This window comes from Chlamydotis macqueenii, chromosome 3 (assembly GCF_036417535.1).
Source record: "Chlamydotis macqueenii isolate bChlMac1 chromosome 3, bChlMac1.mat, whole genome shotgun sequence".
In the NCBI taxonomy this organism is placed as follows: Eukaryota; Metazoa; Chordata; class Aves; order Otidiformes; family Otididae; genus Chlamydotis; species Chlamydotis macqueenii.
In genome coordinates, this window is record NC_141558.1 from 49,967,782 (window position 1) to 49,982,784 (window position 15,003).

Consider the following 15,003-nt stretch of genomic DNA (forward strand, 5'->3'; position numbering starts at 1 on the left):
TAGTTCATTCCCTCTGTGCTGATGGAGTGAGGGAAGCTTGAACACAGCGCTTACTCAAGTAGGGTTAGAGACTGGGGATGTTTCAGTGGGACTGAGGGAGCAGGATAACATGAAACAGACTTAATATTGTGTACGAGACAATACTGCCTAATATCAGTCCTTAGTCATTTGGTATTATGTAAGTTTAAAGTGAACTGTGCATGGTTCATCATTAGTAAGCTTACACTTTGTAGATGAATGTAGTTTTATAACAAAATATAACTGATGGGTATTAAAATAGTAAGTTAGGTTGGCAAACTGTAAAACTGTTTTTAAAAATTAAGGAACAACCCTGAATGTTTTGAAGGGAAATGGTTATTAAGAAATTATTTTATAATAATAGGAATATTTTTGCTATGAACAAAGACAATTCCTTTTGTGTAATTGTAAAATCTCCCAGCATGTTTGACAGTGTAGGAGATAATAATTTCTTTCTTGCTCACTTAAAGTAGAGTAAATTATTCCCCATGCTATGCTGCTGTAAAATGAACACATTAGAGAGTCTATACACATAATTCTTTTTGGTTTTGGGTAGTCAGACGTTAATTTTTCTTCTTTCTCAAGTGTAATTTCCATGTGTTTCTGAATAGTGGAAGTGTAAAAGGCATAAAAGTCATAGAACACACAAATCTGTGCCTCCTGTCACTTCTCTTGAAGTCATGTAGATCATCTTTCTCTGCCAGTTCTACCAAACATGCTCTTCTGTACAGATCTGAGAGGAAACAGGGTATCTTATAGTTGGTAATATTTTTTTCTGAATGTATATCTTCATACAACTTAAAAATTTTCTTCAGCTTTTGTTCTGCAGCTTTTAAAAAATGTTTAAATGCTGTTTGGACGGTGACAGATTGTGCTTTCAAGAAAAGTCATAAATGTAGCCATTCTTTAAGGATACTTTGTTCTGCAACAAGGAAGCTTTGTCTTACAGAATTTGAATTGCTGCTCTGAATCAAGAATTTCCTTGGAGATTGCTAACTTTTTAGAGATAAAATAGCATGAACGTACTATACTCGAGAGAGGGTTTTCAATAATAGCAGCTGAGGCACATCTTGCACTTGTTGAACTGTGTATTTCCTTGTTTCTCAAGGAGCACTGGAAGAAATTGAAAAATTATTATTACTTATAATAATTTGATGTTAGGTGTATTTTAAATTGAAAAAAAATCTGGCAAATTTGATTTTCCAGTAGTTCATTCTAGATACAAATTCAATTAAACGCCAGTCCTTTGTAAGTCAAGTACTCTGTCTAAAACTTTGGTTTCTCATCAGCAGTGACTTAGACCTAATTTAGTCTTAGGTTAGTTGCTGTCATTTCCACACTTTTCAAGAAAATCTTTTTTTATATCCTTTTTTGATCTTAAAAAAAACCCCAGCCTCAAAACATTGAACCTTGTGGCCATTTTTATCAAATATATAAAGCCAATAGAAATATTTCTTATTTTTACAATGTCACTTCAGTGATATTTATGAACTCTCAAATATGCTTTGTAGAAATACTGAAGAGAAACTTCTGGCTTAAATTTAGAAACCGTAAGTATAGATTAGAAGGAAAAATAGATACTTGAACAGGGACTACAGTGATGCAGTGCAATAATACTGAAGAGGAGAGGAGAATATGGAAGGATATTACAGTTCTTCTTGTTCATAGAAATTCCACTAAGGAAAAAAGGGGAGAATTTTAGAGCTATATAGAACTAAACAGAGCTGGACTACTTTTAGCACAATCTATTATCACGTATGTGAAGAGAGACTTTGCGTACTGTAGTATAATTACTGTTGGATGACATAGTGCACCTGTTCCTAGTTCCCCAGTACTCTTTGCGATGTGGTATAAATAATACTGTTGAAAAATATATTCTCAATCACTTTCCAAATGTACTTCTTGCATTTTTCTAGGAGTATGAGAAATTTGATTCCCTCCTGAACAGGTAATTGAGTGTTTTGATTGACTGCAGCACTTTTAGAGAAGAGTTTGGAAATGCTTTTTAAATCTATAATATTTTTAATATAGAATACCACTTTAAAATATAAAAGTAAAAATACAGCGGTATATTTTCTAATTTTAATGAAGTGTTTTACAGCCCTAGTTACTTTTGAAAGCTGTCCCCTCAGTGTAGAGCAAGTCTCTTGTTCATTCAGTACTTCCATGTTACTTTGTTGCTGTAAGGTCTGTTTTTTGGAAGTGTAGATTAAAAACAACTTTATATTTGTAAACATGGCATTACCACTCCTTTATAAAAGTACTATAGAAAAGGTTGATGTTGAACTTGTCATCTTTTTGTGTGTTCACATCCTAGGAGTTCTTGGGGGACTCCTTATGTTGAAAGGCAGAAGTAAATCAATAAATTATGTATACGGTGTTAAGTGTATTTATTAATTGTCTATTAAAAAATGCACATTAAACCCATGCAAAATATCTAAATAGATTCTTAACACTACTGTGGAAACAATGAGTCAAAAGGTGTTCATAATTAGACAACATGGGACTTTGGAAATTACAAGTTATCTTGGATTCTCAAGCATGTTGATAGTTTTGCGGTACAGTGCTGTATTGCATGCTCTCTGCTTCAAATATGCACCTCAATATGTTCCTTCATGTATTATATTGTCATCTGTTTACACTAAACTTGAATCATCAAGGTCTCTTATCTAGTTGCTGTCTTCTCCTGATAAAGTGGTGCTCAAGGTTTCCTTTTTTATAACAACAACACATATTCTGCACTTCAGTAGAGCACCTTCTTGCTAGATAACTCTTTGTCACAGCAACATCTAGTCTTCAGAGAAGTTTTTTATCCTTAGTCTGCCCTCTGAAATCTCCCAGAAGAGTCTGAATAGATGCTGTATTTTTACATACAACTCGTTTTATTTCTTCCTTTTCTTGGAAACAGGATAGCTATGCCTCATAATTAAAACAAGCAGTGCTTCAGCTGCTTGGAGATATCATTATCTGTGGTAAATTGGGAGTAATCTAGCTGACTTCCATCCTTAACTAAAAACTATTTGCCTCTGTGATAGATTAAATTCTTTCCTGACTGGTGATTATTTTGATTCATTTTACTTTGAAACGTCCTGTACTGGATCTTATATTCTTTAACAGCTGCATATTAAGAAGCACGAATTTTCTAAACCCCTGTATACCTCTAAATAAAATAAAAGTATGTAGCTCTCTATTAGCTCTTGATTCAGAGCAGACATGAGGATAATTAACCACTTTGAGTTAACTGATCCAATGTTTATGCATCAAAACAACTTTAATTTCTCTTGTTCTTTTGACTTACGTATATCCATTGTTCTGGTATTCTAAAAATAGCTTTATGGATTAGTCTTCCCCACTTAATGTGAATCTTTTCTCTTCCTGACAAGTGTTTTAAGCGTTTTAAGCAAAACACTTCTGTGATTCTCCAGCATTTATTGCCTGTGAGAATTCTCTTGAAATTTACTGGTCAGGCTGTTCGTAAATTACCTGGATTTTGTCTTCTGTTTGACTATGAAAGATGGCCCTTCGCTGGGATTCTGAATGGCTTTAGCACTGTCTATGAAGCTGACTGCTACTGAGAGGATCTTCATTTTATATTCTGGGGAAGTCTAAAGTCATTGTGGGCACTTTCCCTGAAAGTACTTTGTACTTCATGTTGGATAGAAAGGACAAAAGGAACATTAAAAGAATAATTTTGTCATTTTGGGCTTGAATGCTCTGTTCATTTTTAGTCACGCATCTCAAAAAGAATACTACTGGGAAAGGTCTGTGGAAAAGCAATAGTATGATCAGAGTTGGAGGATTCTCCAGAAAAGAGTGGGCTGGGGACAGAAGGAAATAAGTAAGTCCATGTTGTGATGGTTTATAAAATGCTCTAGTAAAGTTTGACTGGTGAAATGATTTGGTCTGATGGTTTAAGTCACAGCATGACTGGATTTGATGGGAGAAGTTAACAAAATAGCTGAGCCAATTCCAACAGCTCCTTGCCACCAAAAGGGGGAGGTCCTGCTCTTTCCCTCCTCCCTTATCACGTACTTCTTCAGCTACTTGTGCAAGCTTTGCTACTTGTTACAGTGCTCCATAAATCAGTTCACCTCATCAGTCTGCAGCAAACTTACTCAGCAAAAAAAAGCAAATAGTTTTCTGGTAAATTAATGTGATTGTTTAGACCAGTGAAGGTCCCAGTTATCACCAGGGCCAGAAAAGACAGAGCCACAGGGTCAAATGCAACAGCACTTTCTTATGTGGCTGGTGGCAATTTGTTAGATTGGTTATGACAGATCGGTAAGCAGAGCATGAGCAGCTCATCCTAAGATCCAGGAAAATTATTTGAGCTCCTTGTGATTCAGAATTATCTTTTTCCCTTTCATATTTTCTGTCAATATTGAACTCTGAGCTTTTCAGATGAAAAAGCTTACGTGCCTAGCACTTTTGGTAGAGTTGTCAATTGAGATGCCCAATATTATTTTAACAATAAAATAGCATTTTTCTGCCTCATACTGATTTAGATAATAATTTTAATATATTGAGGTCTGTTTCAAATTAAAAGAATTAAATACATTTTTAATACCTTAATGTTCACACTTGATCTCTGGGTCCTCTGTATTTCCTTCCTGTCTCTACTGAATCCTGAATAAAAATCTACATGTCAAATCTCATACTGTCCATTGATGTAAAAAAAGCCTCCAACAGTGGCATGCATACCTTCAGAATAAGTGAATTGTGATGAAATTTAGCCACCATTTTTCAAAACACAAGGCTTTTTTTTTTAAAATGAAAAAATACTCTGATCTATAAAACAATAGTTTAGTACAATTGTGACTTGACAGGGACTTTGTTACTGCAAAACACCTAAAAATTTAGTTTGTATCTGCTGTTCACCTAGTTTAGCATTTCCGTATGTCATGTATTAAAAGAACAATGCAGTAGTCACACAAGACTAGGAAAAAACATTTAAAGTTTTCTAACTGGTCTTAGATTGTTCTTTTTTTAATGTGTCAAAATACATTCTGTTCTGTTATTGTATTAAATTTGCCTTTTTCCAAATTTTAAATAAAGAGCTACCATATCTTTTAGTACAGTGATGACTGTTAAAGTGCTTCAGAAATTCTGTGGCTTGACGCTTGTTTTTTTTTTCATTTTATTTTGGGGTTAGTGGGCAAAAGTTTCTCACTTTTGCTTATGAAGTCTCATTTTGATCCTGATGTCAGGAGCATTGAAATAATATCTTCTAAAAATGTGACTGTAACAAATGCCTGTGAAATATGACAGTAAATCTAGTTATTTCTACATTGCATATTCTGGTTTTGTTGAATTTGGGATTTTGTAGTATTAACAGTCTCTAGCAGAATCCAGAAAGTACTAAACTATATGCCACCTTAGCCCCATCTACTTTTAAACTTTCAAATTCAAATTTTCAGGACCCTCCTTCAACCTATTGCTCTGCTTGCTCTGTGAATTGATAGATTTTCTATTCATCAATTTAGAAGAACTGTCTTACTCAAGTAATCGTACTTGAAAAAGTAAGTCTAAGGTTTTATTTTCCAAGAAGAAACACAATATTCCTATTTCTTTTTTTGTATGTGTGAGTTCTTTTGATACTTGGGGTTTGGTTTGTTTTTTTTTGTGTGTCCTGTACTACCCCTAGAGTCCTTTGTGTGTTCGGTCTTTAAATTTTAAATTAGTTTGTGGTCAGTGTAAACCATCCCTACTTAAAAGATTTATCTTTCCTCAGAGATCACCTTTCTGTATCAGATGTTCTGACCTTCTCTCACATTCCTTCTGTCTGCACTGCAGAGAAGCTGCTTCTAATTTGGATTGTAAAATGCTCATTTAGCTGTATACCTGTGTAAAGAGAGTCTCTTCTTTCTCTAACCTTTGAAATTGTACATGCTATTGAAATTTCAGGTGATTGTTGTGGGACCTGGCTGCAGTCCAGGTTTTGCTGTTGGTCGATTCTGTAAGATATAAGTTGTAGTATTACTGGACAGAGAAGGTTTCCTGGTTTTCAGTCCTCTCCACTCACAAATAATGTGACTGAAACTTTGTTGTATGGAGATGTTGGTGTCCAAGGAAGAAAAAAATCTGTTGAAGGGCACAGCAAGCAATTCAAAGGGATACCATTTATGAGGGGAAAAGAAATCCAAACAAAAACTCTAGATTTGCCAGAGTTTTGTAGGTCAGGTATATTGGCTTAGGATTCAGGCAAGGCAACAGAGTACATTTTGTCTCCTTCTTTAGATATACTTTACAGACCTGAGGAGAACTAATCAATGTTGAAACAAATGTGGTGGCTTTCTGGCAACTGCTGTATTTCTGAGAGCTAAGTGCATCACCATGCACTTTTCCTTCGAAGTGTGGAACATCTTTGTTGTAACTGAAGATTTGAGCTGTATCTTCTTTTTATGGTAGAGTAAATGCTACTCTACAAAACCGTAACACCATGAAGCCCGTTCACAAGTAGGATGAAATTAACTGTACTTTGCATGTCAAGGGTGCTGTCCTTCATGACATGGTGTTTAGGTTCCTGTCTGTGTAATTTTCATTGGGAGGCCGTAGAGCTACAGGTCTCTCAGGGAGATCTGATAGCCAGGTCATAAATAACATGCTCTCCTTCATGGCTCTATTGTAAGATATTAGACTTAATCAGTAGATTAGATTTTTACATGAATGTTGTTAGAGAAATTACTTTAATTAAGCGACTGGATAATACAGGCACTCTACAAATAGTTACAGCTTAATACAGGGTTATTAATCAAAATTGGCATGCATGAACATGCAGTTCTTTCAATATATTTTTATCATGTTGAAGCAAGTAGGTGGAAAATTGAGATACAGTTACTAAATGCTCAAAATGAAATACACTTTGCTGTCCACCTTCCATTGTGCCTGAGATGACTTTTGACTCATTAGTGCTTCAGAAATGTCATGTCTTTAGAAACAAATCAATAAATAGAGAAGACATCAAATTAGTCTTATGGCTTTGTTTTGTTTTTTTACTTAACTGTTCACTTGCTAGTGGACTAGATGGGCCAGCTACATTTGAGTGACATCTTTTTGTGTTAGTGACATCGGTAAGTGAGTACAGTGTGCTGATCTCAGCTGCTGTTGCTAGGGTCTCATCTTGAGTGCTTAAACTAAATCAGTATCTGCAGAAGCTGTGGGTGCTTTGAAAAGCAATCTACTTTTTAGGCCTCTAGATATAAATCTAGATAGACTAATGTTTGGTACCAGTTCTGAAAACACCCACCTTAATGTTTTATAATAAAAAGAACGTGATAGTGCTAACAAGAAGAAACTATCACTATTGGGAATAAAATAGAAAGAAAAGGTAAAGTGTGATGGAATTTCCACAGTATTTTTCATACAGTTTACCAACAAAAAATAAAATAAAATACTCATTTGTTGATTGCATAACAGCAGAGGTTAAATTCTTCAGAAGAGTTTCAGCTCTTTTGAAATAAGAGTTTTGTCTTGCTTAAGAAAAGCATAAAAATGGCAAGCATTTTGGAAATCTTATCCTATTCCTACCATCTAGTAACTTGCTTACACTTCTGGTGTTTGTTTACATTCCACTGTAGCGCCACAGACTTCTAAGACTAAGAAACCTAAACAGGAATTGTAATACAATTTAAATAAGGAAAAATAAAAATGTATTCTATGCAGTAAGGCTTCATTTTTTTTTTTTTTTTGCAAATGCTTTAGCTTTACTTTTTTTCTATAATTCTAGAATAGCCATGTTTCTACCACACAACCTAGCAAATTCTGCCTACATCCTGGTAAAATGTAACTTGGCTTTAAGTATGCAGCCAAACTCCGTGGGAGACCAGTGATTTTATTGTCTCAAATTCAATAGTCTACCTGTATTTTATTGAAAGCATAAGTAATTATATCATTGCAGTCAAGGTGCAATCAACTGAATTCATTACTATGTAAAATGGAAAAATACAAATTTAAATACTAAATTAAAAATATTTTTAACATGGAAACATTTTTATTTTCTATGCCATATTCCAGTTGTAGTGAAATATTTGACATACTATATTACATGACACATTGCAGTTGTTTTATAAGACTAACAAGCCATCACATGATGAAACATCCAAAATCTGACATATTTTAATAAAATAAAAGGCTATAAAATAATGGAGCAAGTTTTGGGGCAGTTTTAATAGAGAGTTTAGAAACTGCCAAACATTAGTTTATACTCATAATGCAACTAGAAGACTATTACTGCATTTCATTTATAGAAGGGCTCTGACATCATTCCAGTTCTTCAAAGGTATCATTCCTTGTTTTTTCCCTTTAGAAAAGGAGATAATACACGCAAAAATAACTTCTTGTCTCTTGAAGAGCACCCAGATAGCGAGTCGTGACTGTGGCTTCTGTGGAACATGGCAACGATGCTAATATCAATGCATCTTCATTGCATTTGGGCTGGTCGATGTTCACTTTTGGAAATAGTAAGCTTTGACAGGAAGTTGCTGCTGTAATTTCTTACCTGAGAAGTCTTGTACCCCAAAATATGTGCATCTGCTAATACAATATTTAACAATAGCATTCTGACTGTTTTTTAGGCACTGGCTACTGTTCCAATGTGCTGTTATGTAAAGTATTTTGAAAATTTGCTAAAATAGTAGATGACAAATGAAAAGCTGTTTAAAAAAAATAAATCTCAGGTATTAAACACGATTTTGTTCACTTGTATTATCAAAGAGGATGGAGTAGACCTTGGAACTCTGCATAAATCGCGAGGTGACAAGGTTGATCAGAAAATAACTAATGTATGTGGAGAGATGAAATGCATTTGGTTGTACGATAGTGATGTAGAGGAGGCAAACAGAGAACGGAAGTTCACCATTTTTCTTCATGTAAGAATTAATGATAACAAATCCGTGTCCATGATAACAAATAAAAAGAATGTCACATCAGACACAAGTAATGGAACTTACTCCCACAGGATTCTGTAAGTATCAGATACTAGAAGAAAAAACTGTGAAAACCTGTGGAAATGACTTTTCATGAAACAGTTTCAAATTTTCAAATTTTGCCTGAGGTAGGTCCTAAGTCCTGGTTTCTCAAATACAGGAGGATATACCAGAGAAGGGATTGTTAGGAAGGAATTATTAAAACTGTTCTGTTTTAATAATCTGTCCTCAAAAATTGCTGCTCACTACTTCATGAGACAGGCTAATTGGCCCCGTGAAATTTTGGTTCAACCTAGAAGGAAAGATCAGCTTTAGAGCGGTGTTCAGTGTATGTGGTGGTAGGAAAGTGAGTCTCTATAATTGAAATCTGTGTGGTACTGAATACTTGGGCAGCTTTCGCTATATAGAGTATTTATAAAGCAGCAGTATTTTAGTAGCTAGCTAGAAAGTAAATTAGCTTTTCCAGCTGAAATAGGAGTTATATGAAACCGATGATTTAGATAATTCTTTAAAACGCCCTTTTTTTTCCTTAACTGAAAACTAATTTATTTCTCCTGTTTAGCATTTATAGGTGCACTGCATCCACTGTTCTAGATAATGGTAGTTCTGTCAGATTGTTTTTCCTTGGAGTTAATTTCAAACTTTTATTTCCTCTAAATCAAACAATATTGACAGAAGGAGAAGTTAATGCATAGGTTACCTTCAGGTGGCAATTTGTTAGTCATTGAATGTTCTGTTGTGGAATCCAAACTGATCTGCTATCATGTAGGTTGAACATCTATACTGTTCAACCCTGGGAGTATTTTATAAATAAATTACTAAAATACTGCTGGGAAATGTACATCGTCTATTTATGAATACAGCCGTCACAATAGCTAAAGTGCTTTAAAATTAAAGTGATGTACTACACAATACTTTTAGTCTTCATTAATTCATTATGTATTGAGTGTAATAGTTTTGTTGCTACCTTGCAGCTGATTATGGAGAACGCATTACTACTGAAGAGTTTGGCCCAGAATTGTAGAATATTATAAATTGGAAAGGACCCTGGAGGTCATCTGATCCAATCCCCTGCTCAGAGGAGAACCAAATTAGATGAGGTAGCTCAGGGTCACATACACTTGCATTTTGATTGTCCTTAAGCAGGGAGGTTCGACAGCCTCTCTGAGCAACATGTTCCAGTGTTCTACCACCCTCACAGGAGAAAAAAAGTTCCCTTCTATCTAATCAGAATGTCCCATGTTGCAATTTGCATTCCCTTTTTTGAACTTTGTTTTTTAACCATGCACTCCAAGAAGAGTCTGGCTTTACGATATCTATACCCTGCCATTAGGTAGTTGCTGACCGCAGTAAGGTCCCTCTTAGCTTCTCTTCTCTGGGCTGCACAAACCCAGTGCTTGCAGCCTGTTGTGGTTTAGCGCCAGCTGGGAGCTAAGCATCATGTGGCTGCTCACTCCCCCTCCCCACGGGAACGAAGGAGAGAAAATATGACAAAAGGCTCATGGGTCAAGATAAGGACAGGGAGAGATCATTCAGCAGTTACTATCACAGGCAAAAAAGATTCAACTTGGGGAAAATTAACTTAATTTATTATCAATCAAACCAGAGTAGGATAGTGAGAAACAAATCTTAAGAACACTTTCCCCCCACCCCTCCCCTCTTCCCAGGCTTAACTTTACTGCTGATTTTCTCTACCTCCTTCCCACCAGCAGTGCAGGGGGATGGAGAACGGGGGTTGCGGTCAGTCCATCACGTGTTGTTTCTGCCATTCTGACCTCCTCAGGGGGAGGACTCCTCACACTCTTCCCCTGCTCCAGCACGGAGTCCCTCCCATGGGAGACAGTCTTCCATGAACTTCTCCAATGTGAGTCCCTCCCACAGGCTACGCTTCTTCACGAGCTGCTCCAGCATGGGTCCCTTCCACAGGGTGCAGTCCTTCAGGAACAGACTGCTCCAGTGTGGGTCCCCTGAACAACAGGGACGCTTCTAGCAGCTTCTTGCAGAAGCCACCCCTGTAGCACCCCTGCCACCAAAACCCAACACAGGCCCTCTCTTCATATGCAACGTGCTCCAGCTCTCTAATTGTCTTGGTGACCTTTGCTGCGTTCATGCAAGTATTTGACTGTCTGTCTTGTATGGGAGAGCCCAAGAGTGGGCACAGTTCTCCAAATGTGGTTGCTCAAGCCCTGAATAGAGGGAAACAATCGCTTTACTTGACCTGCTGGCTATGCAGTTTCCCAGAGTTGCGGTTAAGATCAGCTTCTACCTTAGGAGTGAGCCTGAATTACAATAGTGCTTAGAAAAAGTCTGACATGCTCAAGTTCCTGTAAACTTTAAACTACATGTTCTTCTCATAAGGTAAGTAGGTTTAAATATTAGGATTCAAAGATAGCATTTATGGTACAAAGCTATTGAAAAAATATTTTCATAAAATATTAGCTGTCCCAGTGTACAGAGTGCTGTTGTCGGTATAGGTTGTCTGTTTCCTGATAATTAGATGTAAATTTCTTATCTGATAAATCCTTTCTATATGTTGGTTCAGAGTATAATCACTTGCTTGTTATAATTGGTTCTAAGTTGATAGCTCAATAAAGTTTTTCTGTTATCTGCTATAATGCATGGCACAGATCTGTTTCCACTTGGCTCCTTACTGACCGTAGCAGATCTGAGGAAGGATGAAGAAATGAGGACAGAGTGGAGGGAAGTGAGAAAGTATTCTGTAATGTGATTAGTGACAACTTACCTAATTACCCTACTTGGAAAGCTGGGTCTTATCAGGTCTGCAGTAGTGATAAAAATCTAGGTAAATGAATTATCTAGTGGAAAGTTACCTTTTCATTGCCTCTCATATATATTTCATGGAAAGTAAATACTCTTCTTTCTCTGTGGAAAAAGTTTACCTAAACTTCAAAATATTCTATGTGTTTTTTTTTTTTTTTTTTTTCCCAGGATACCCATCTCTTCCTTTTCTCAAGACAATATTTACGAAGTCCAACCTCCAAGAGCTGATAGGAAATCAATAGAGATTTTTCATGCGCACATTCAGGCTGGAAGAGGAAATATGCAGCCACTGGGAAAAGATGACTTCCTCATGTACAGAGAGTACATTCGAAACAGATACCTGTAAATATGAGCTGGATTCTCCTGCCAAGTCTGTTATACTAATAGGTCATGAAAATAATTTTGGAAAGGAAATCTAGTTTTGTTATTTTGCAGTAATAAATTTATTATCTAACATTTCTATTTATTATGCTTTACTATTATACATTTACACTATCATGCTTTACAGGGTAGTAATTTAATATCTAGTGATTTAGTATCTGCTCTTCAGCTGAGAGGGAAAGCGTATCTTAAGAGACTAAGTGAATAATCGGAGTACCTACAGTCACTGAAGAGTGTGTAGCAATTTATGGCAAAGAAAATATTGCATCTTTAGGTTTTTATGTTAATTTCTTACATTGTTTTGTTTGCTAGTAAAGCTGAAGTGATTCATACATAAGAATCAGAAGAGAATGCTTTTCTTCCTCTTTGTTCGATGACAGTGAAGAGTCTTTTACAGGAGAATGTTTTCTGGTATTTCTTGAGATTTTTAGCGAACTGAGTGCTAAAATGACTGCTTGTAATTTGCTACTTTCTTAAGCAAAAGTGAAAAATAAGTGGCTTATGTCAAAATCAAAATTTGCATCAAGACTAACAAACTTTGTAACCCTCATTTGTGTTAAAACTGATCTCACTGATGCTAGTAGCTACAGAATCTGTGCCACATGCAGGGTGAAAGCGGCTTGCGACTAATTATCATGGGCTTGTAGTAGGAACTGCACTTACTGACTGTGTCTGCAAATGAAGGAATGCTCTACACTTTACTGGGTTTAGGCCCTTAGAGGGTTTTTTTTTGTGTATGACAGGCATTATCCTTTTTGCAGCATACTCTCTCCATCCCTATATTTGTGCTCCAGCAAAATGCTTTCAGATTCGAGCCTGCAGCCTCCCAAGAAATTGGGATCAGTAAGTGAGGTATACAGAGTGGATCAGCTGGGGTGTTCATGCAGGCAGAAGCAATAGTTGGGTTAGGCAAGATTGAACATCATGCCCAGTGCTAGGTAAGAAGTGGAGAGGCAGGAGGTGTCTGAAATAGGTAGTTTAATTCAGACTTTTGATTAAAATATTTCTCAATTTTAATTTTTTTTTTTAAAAAGCACCTGTTATTTTCAGTTACAAGCTAAAATTCCCAGCACTGCTTTCTAGCCCTTTGCCTTGAAGAATACTGACAGTATCCTTGACAAGCCATGTTATTCCGCAAGCTTGTACAGACCGTATTTCAGGATTTTCTGGAATATCTGAGTAACTGTTATAGGGATGTCAGCCAACTACATGTACTAGATGTAGTGAATATGTTTGTGTTCCTAGTAAATTGCTTGCAGGCAGCTACTGCAGATTCTTGGCTGCATGCTGCAAACATATTCTGAATGTGTTTGAATATTTTATGCAGTAAGCTGCACTTTCTTCAGTAATTCAATCAAAGAAAAGATGCAGTGGGTAAAGGGAAAAGATTGACGTTTCTTGTGATAGAAGTCTGTGTGTTTCAGGGAATGACTTGTATGCAGTCAGGGAGAGAACGTGGTACCTCAAGCTACTGAAAAATTTTGGTGTCCATTCTTTTTTGTTACTTTATTAATATTGTTTTGAGAGAAATTAATGTATTCTAGGAGATGCAAGAATGAAATATCACTTTAGATACTACTTCATTGGAACTGTCAATGTTCTTTTTTCTCTGGGAAAAAAAACTGTACTGAATTATGTGAAAAATAATTTGAAGGAATAAATGCTTGCTTTGGAAAAATGTAGAGCTGGAGTTTTTATCCTAATGAGGCAAATGCATGCTTTTCTTACTGCACTTAAACTATTTCAAATAATGTTTTCTAGCCTGTCACAATCCTTGTACTTCTGTTGTTCATAGATACTGGCAATTCATAAAAGTTGCTCTTGAAGTTGTACCACTTAACTACAGGTAAGGCAAAAGAGGATGCTTTCTTTTTCAACATCTGATGTTGCAAAATACAGGAAGTGTAATAATTTTACAGCTCTGAGAGAAAATATGTTCACACTTCAGCAATACAAACACTCCTCAGGATAAGAGGTTTTGTTTTCACAAAGTTTTGAGAGATGAATGACATCTCAGTCCATTCTCTGCAATATAATGCCAGGCTTTTCAGTGTCTCTCTAAATGTGTGCCGTGACAGTCCTGTCATGGCATCCCCTTGAATCTTTTAGTGTGTAACTGCTGCTTGTTTCTCCTAGCTGCTTGTAAGGGTTCAAGCCACGTGCATTACTTATTATGCTTGGATATTAATATTCAGGTGACAGCTTCTATGATGTGCCATCAGTGTACTCTTAGCAGCTGCTAAGAATGTTTCAGGGTGCTAATGTCAACTGTTTACTAGAGTTTGTTTTTTTTTAAAAATAAAGCAATGCACAAACCAAGACTCCCAGCTTAACACTGCCTGAGTGATGTGTCTGTGTGTCTGAATAGATCTGCTGCCTGAGGGTTAATGTAAAAGGTTAATTTAAAATGAAAATACACTCATCACCCATAGAATAAGTTCAGTTGTACGAAGGACTCCAGAGATGTTTCCTCTGTATCTACCTACTTCATTCTGTTCTTCTGATAACAAAGTTCAGTTCTCAGTTGTGTTAGAAGTTCTGAATATATGTGTGTCTTTTCCTTTCAGAAGCTGAGGAAAAGGTGTGGAGAATACGTGTAAGCACAAGAAGAATGAGCTATGTTGGCTCTGAAGACTAACTAGTCTTTTTGACTCTTAAGTGATAATTATAATCTTTAACATTAAACTGTGTGGACAAAAAAAAATATTTGAGAAATATGTTGGTTTTCCTCCAAAGTGTATTTACTTTGTGTTTGAAGGTTACATTGAAACACAATACCAAAATGTACACCTGGAGAATAATGACTTTGGGTTCTTTTCTTGTGGAATTGAGAAGCACAGACATTGGATTAGGACTCTGCCATTTGTAAACCAATGATTCTTTGATGCCAGTCCAACAG

General features: G+C 36.1%; 1 protein-coding gene across 1 annotated transcript in view; it reads left to right on the plus strand.

Annotated features, from left to right (window-relative positions):
• The window catches only part of FIG4 (FIG4 phosphoinositide 5-phosphatase), a 69,381-nt gene extending 54,988 nt beyond the window's left edge, over nucleotides 1-14,393 (plus strand). Inside the window, exon 23 of the mRNA XM_086744180.1 lies at nucleotides 11,892-14,393. Coding sequence (XP_086600306.1) covers nucleotides 11,892-12,069 — 178 coding nt within the window. The 3' untranslated portion in view covers nucleotides 12,070-14,393. The remainder of the gene's footprint in view (nucleotides 1-11,891) is intronic.
• Nucleotides 14,394-15,003: the final 610 nt, after the last annotated feature.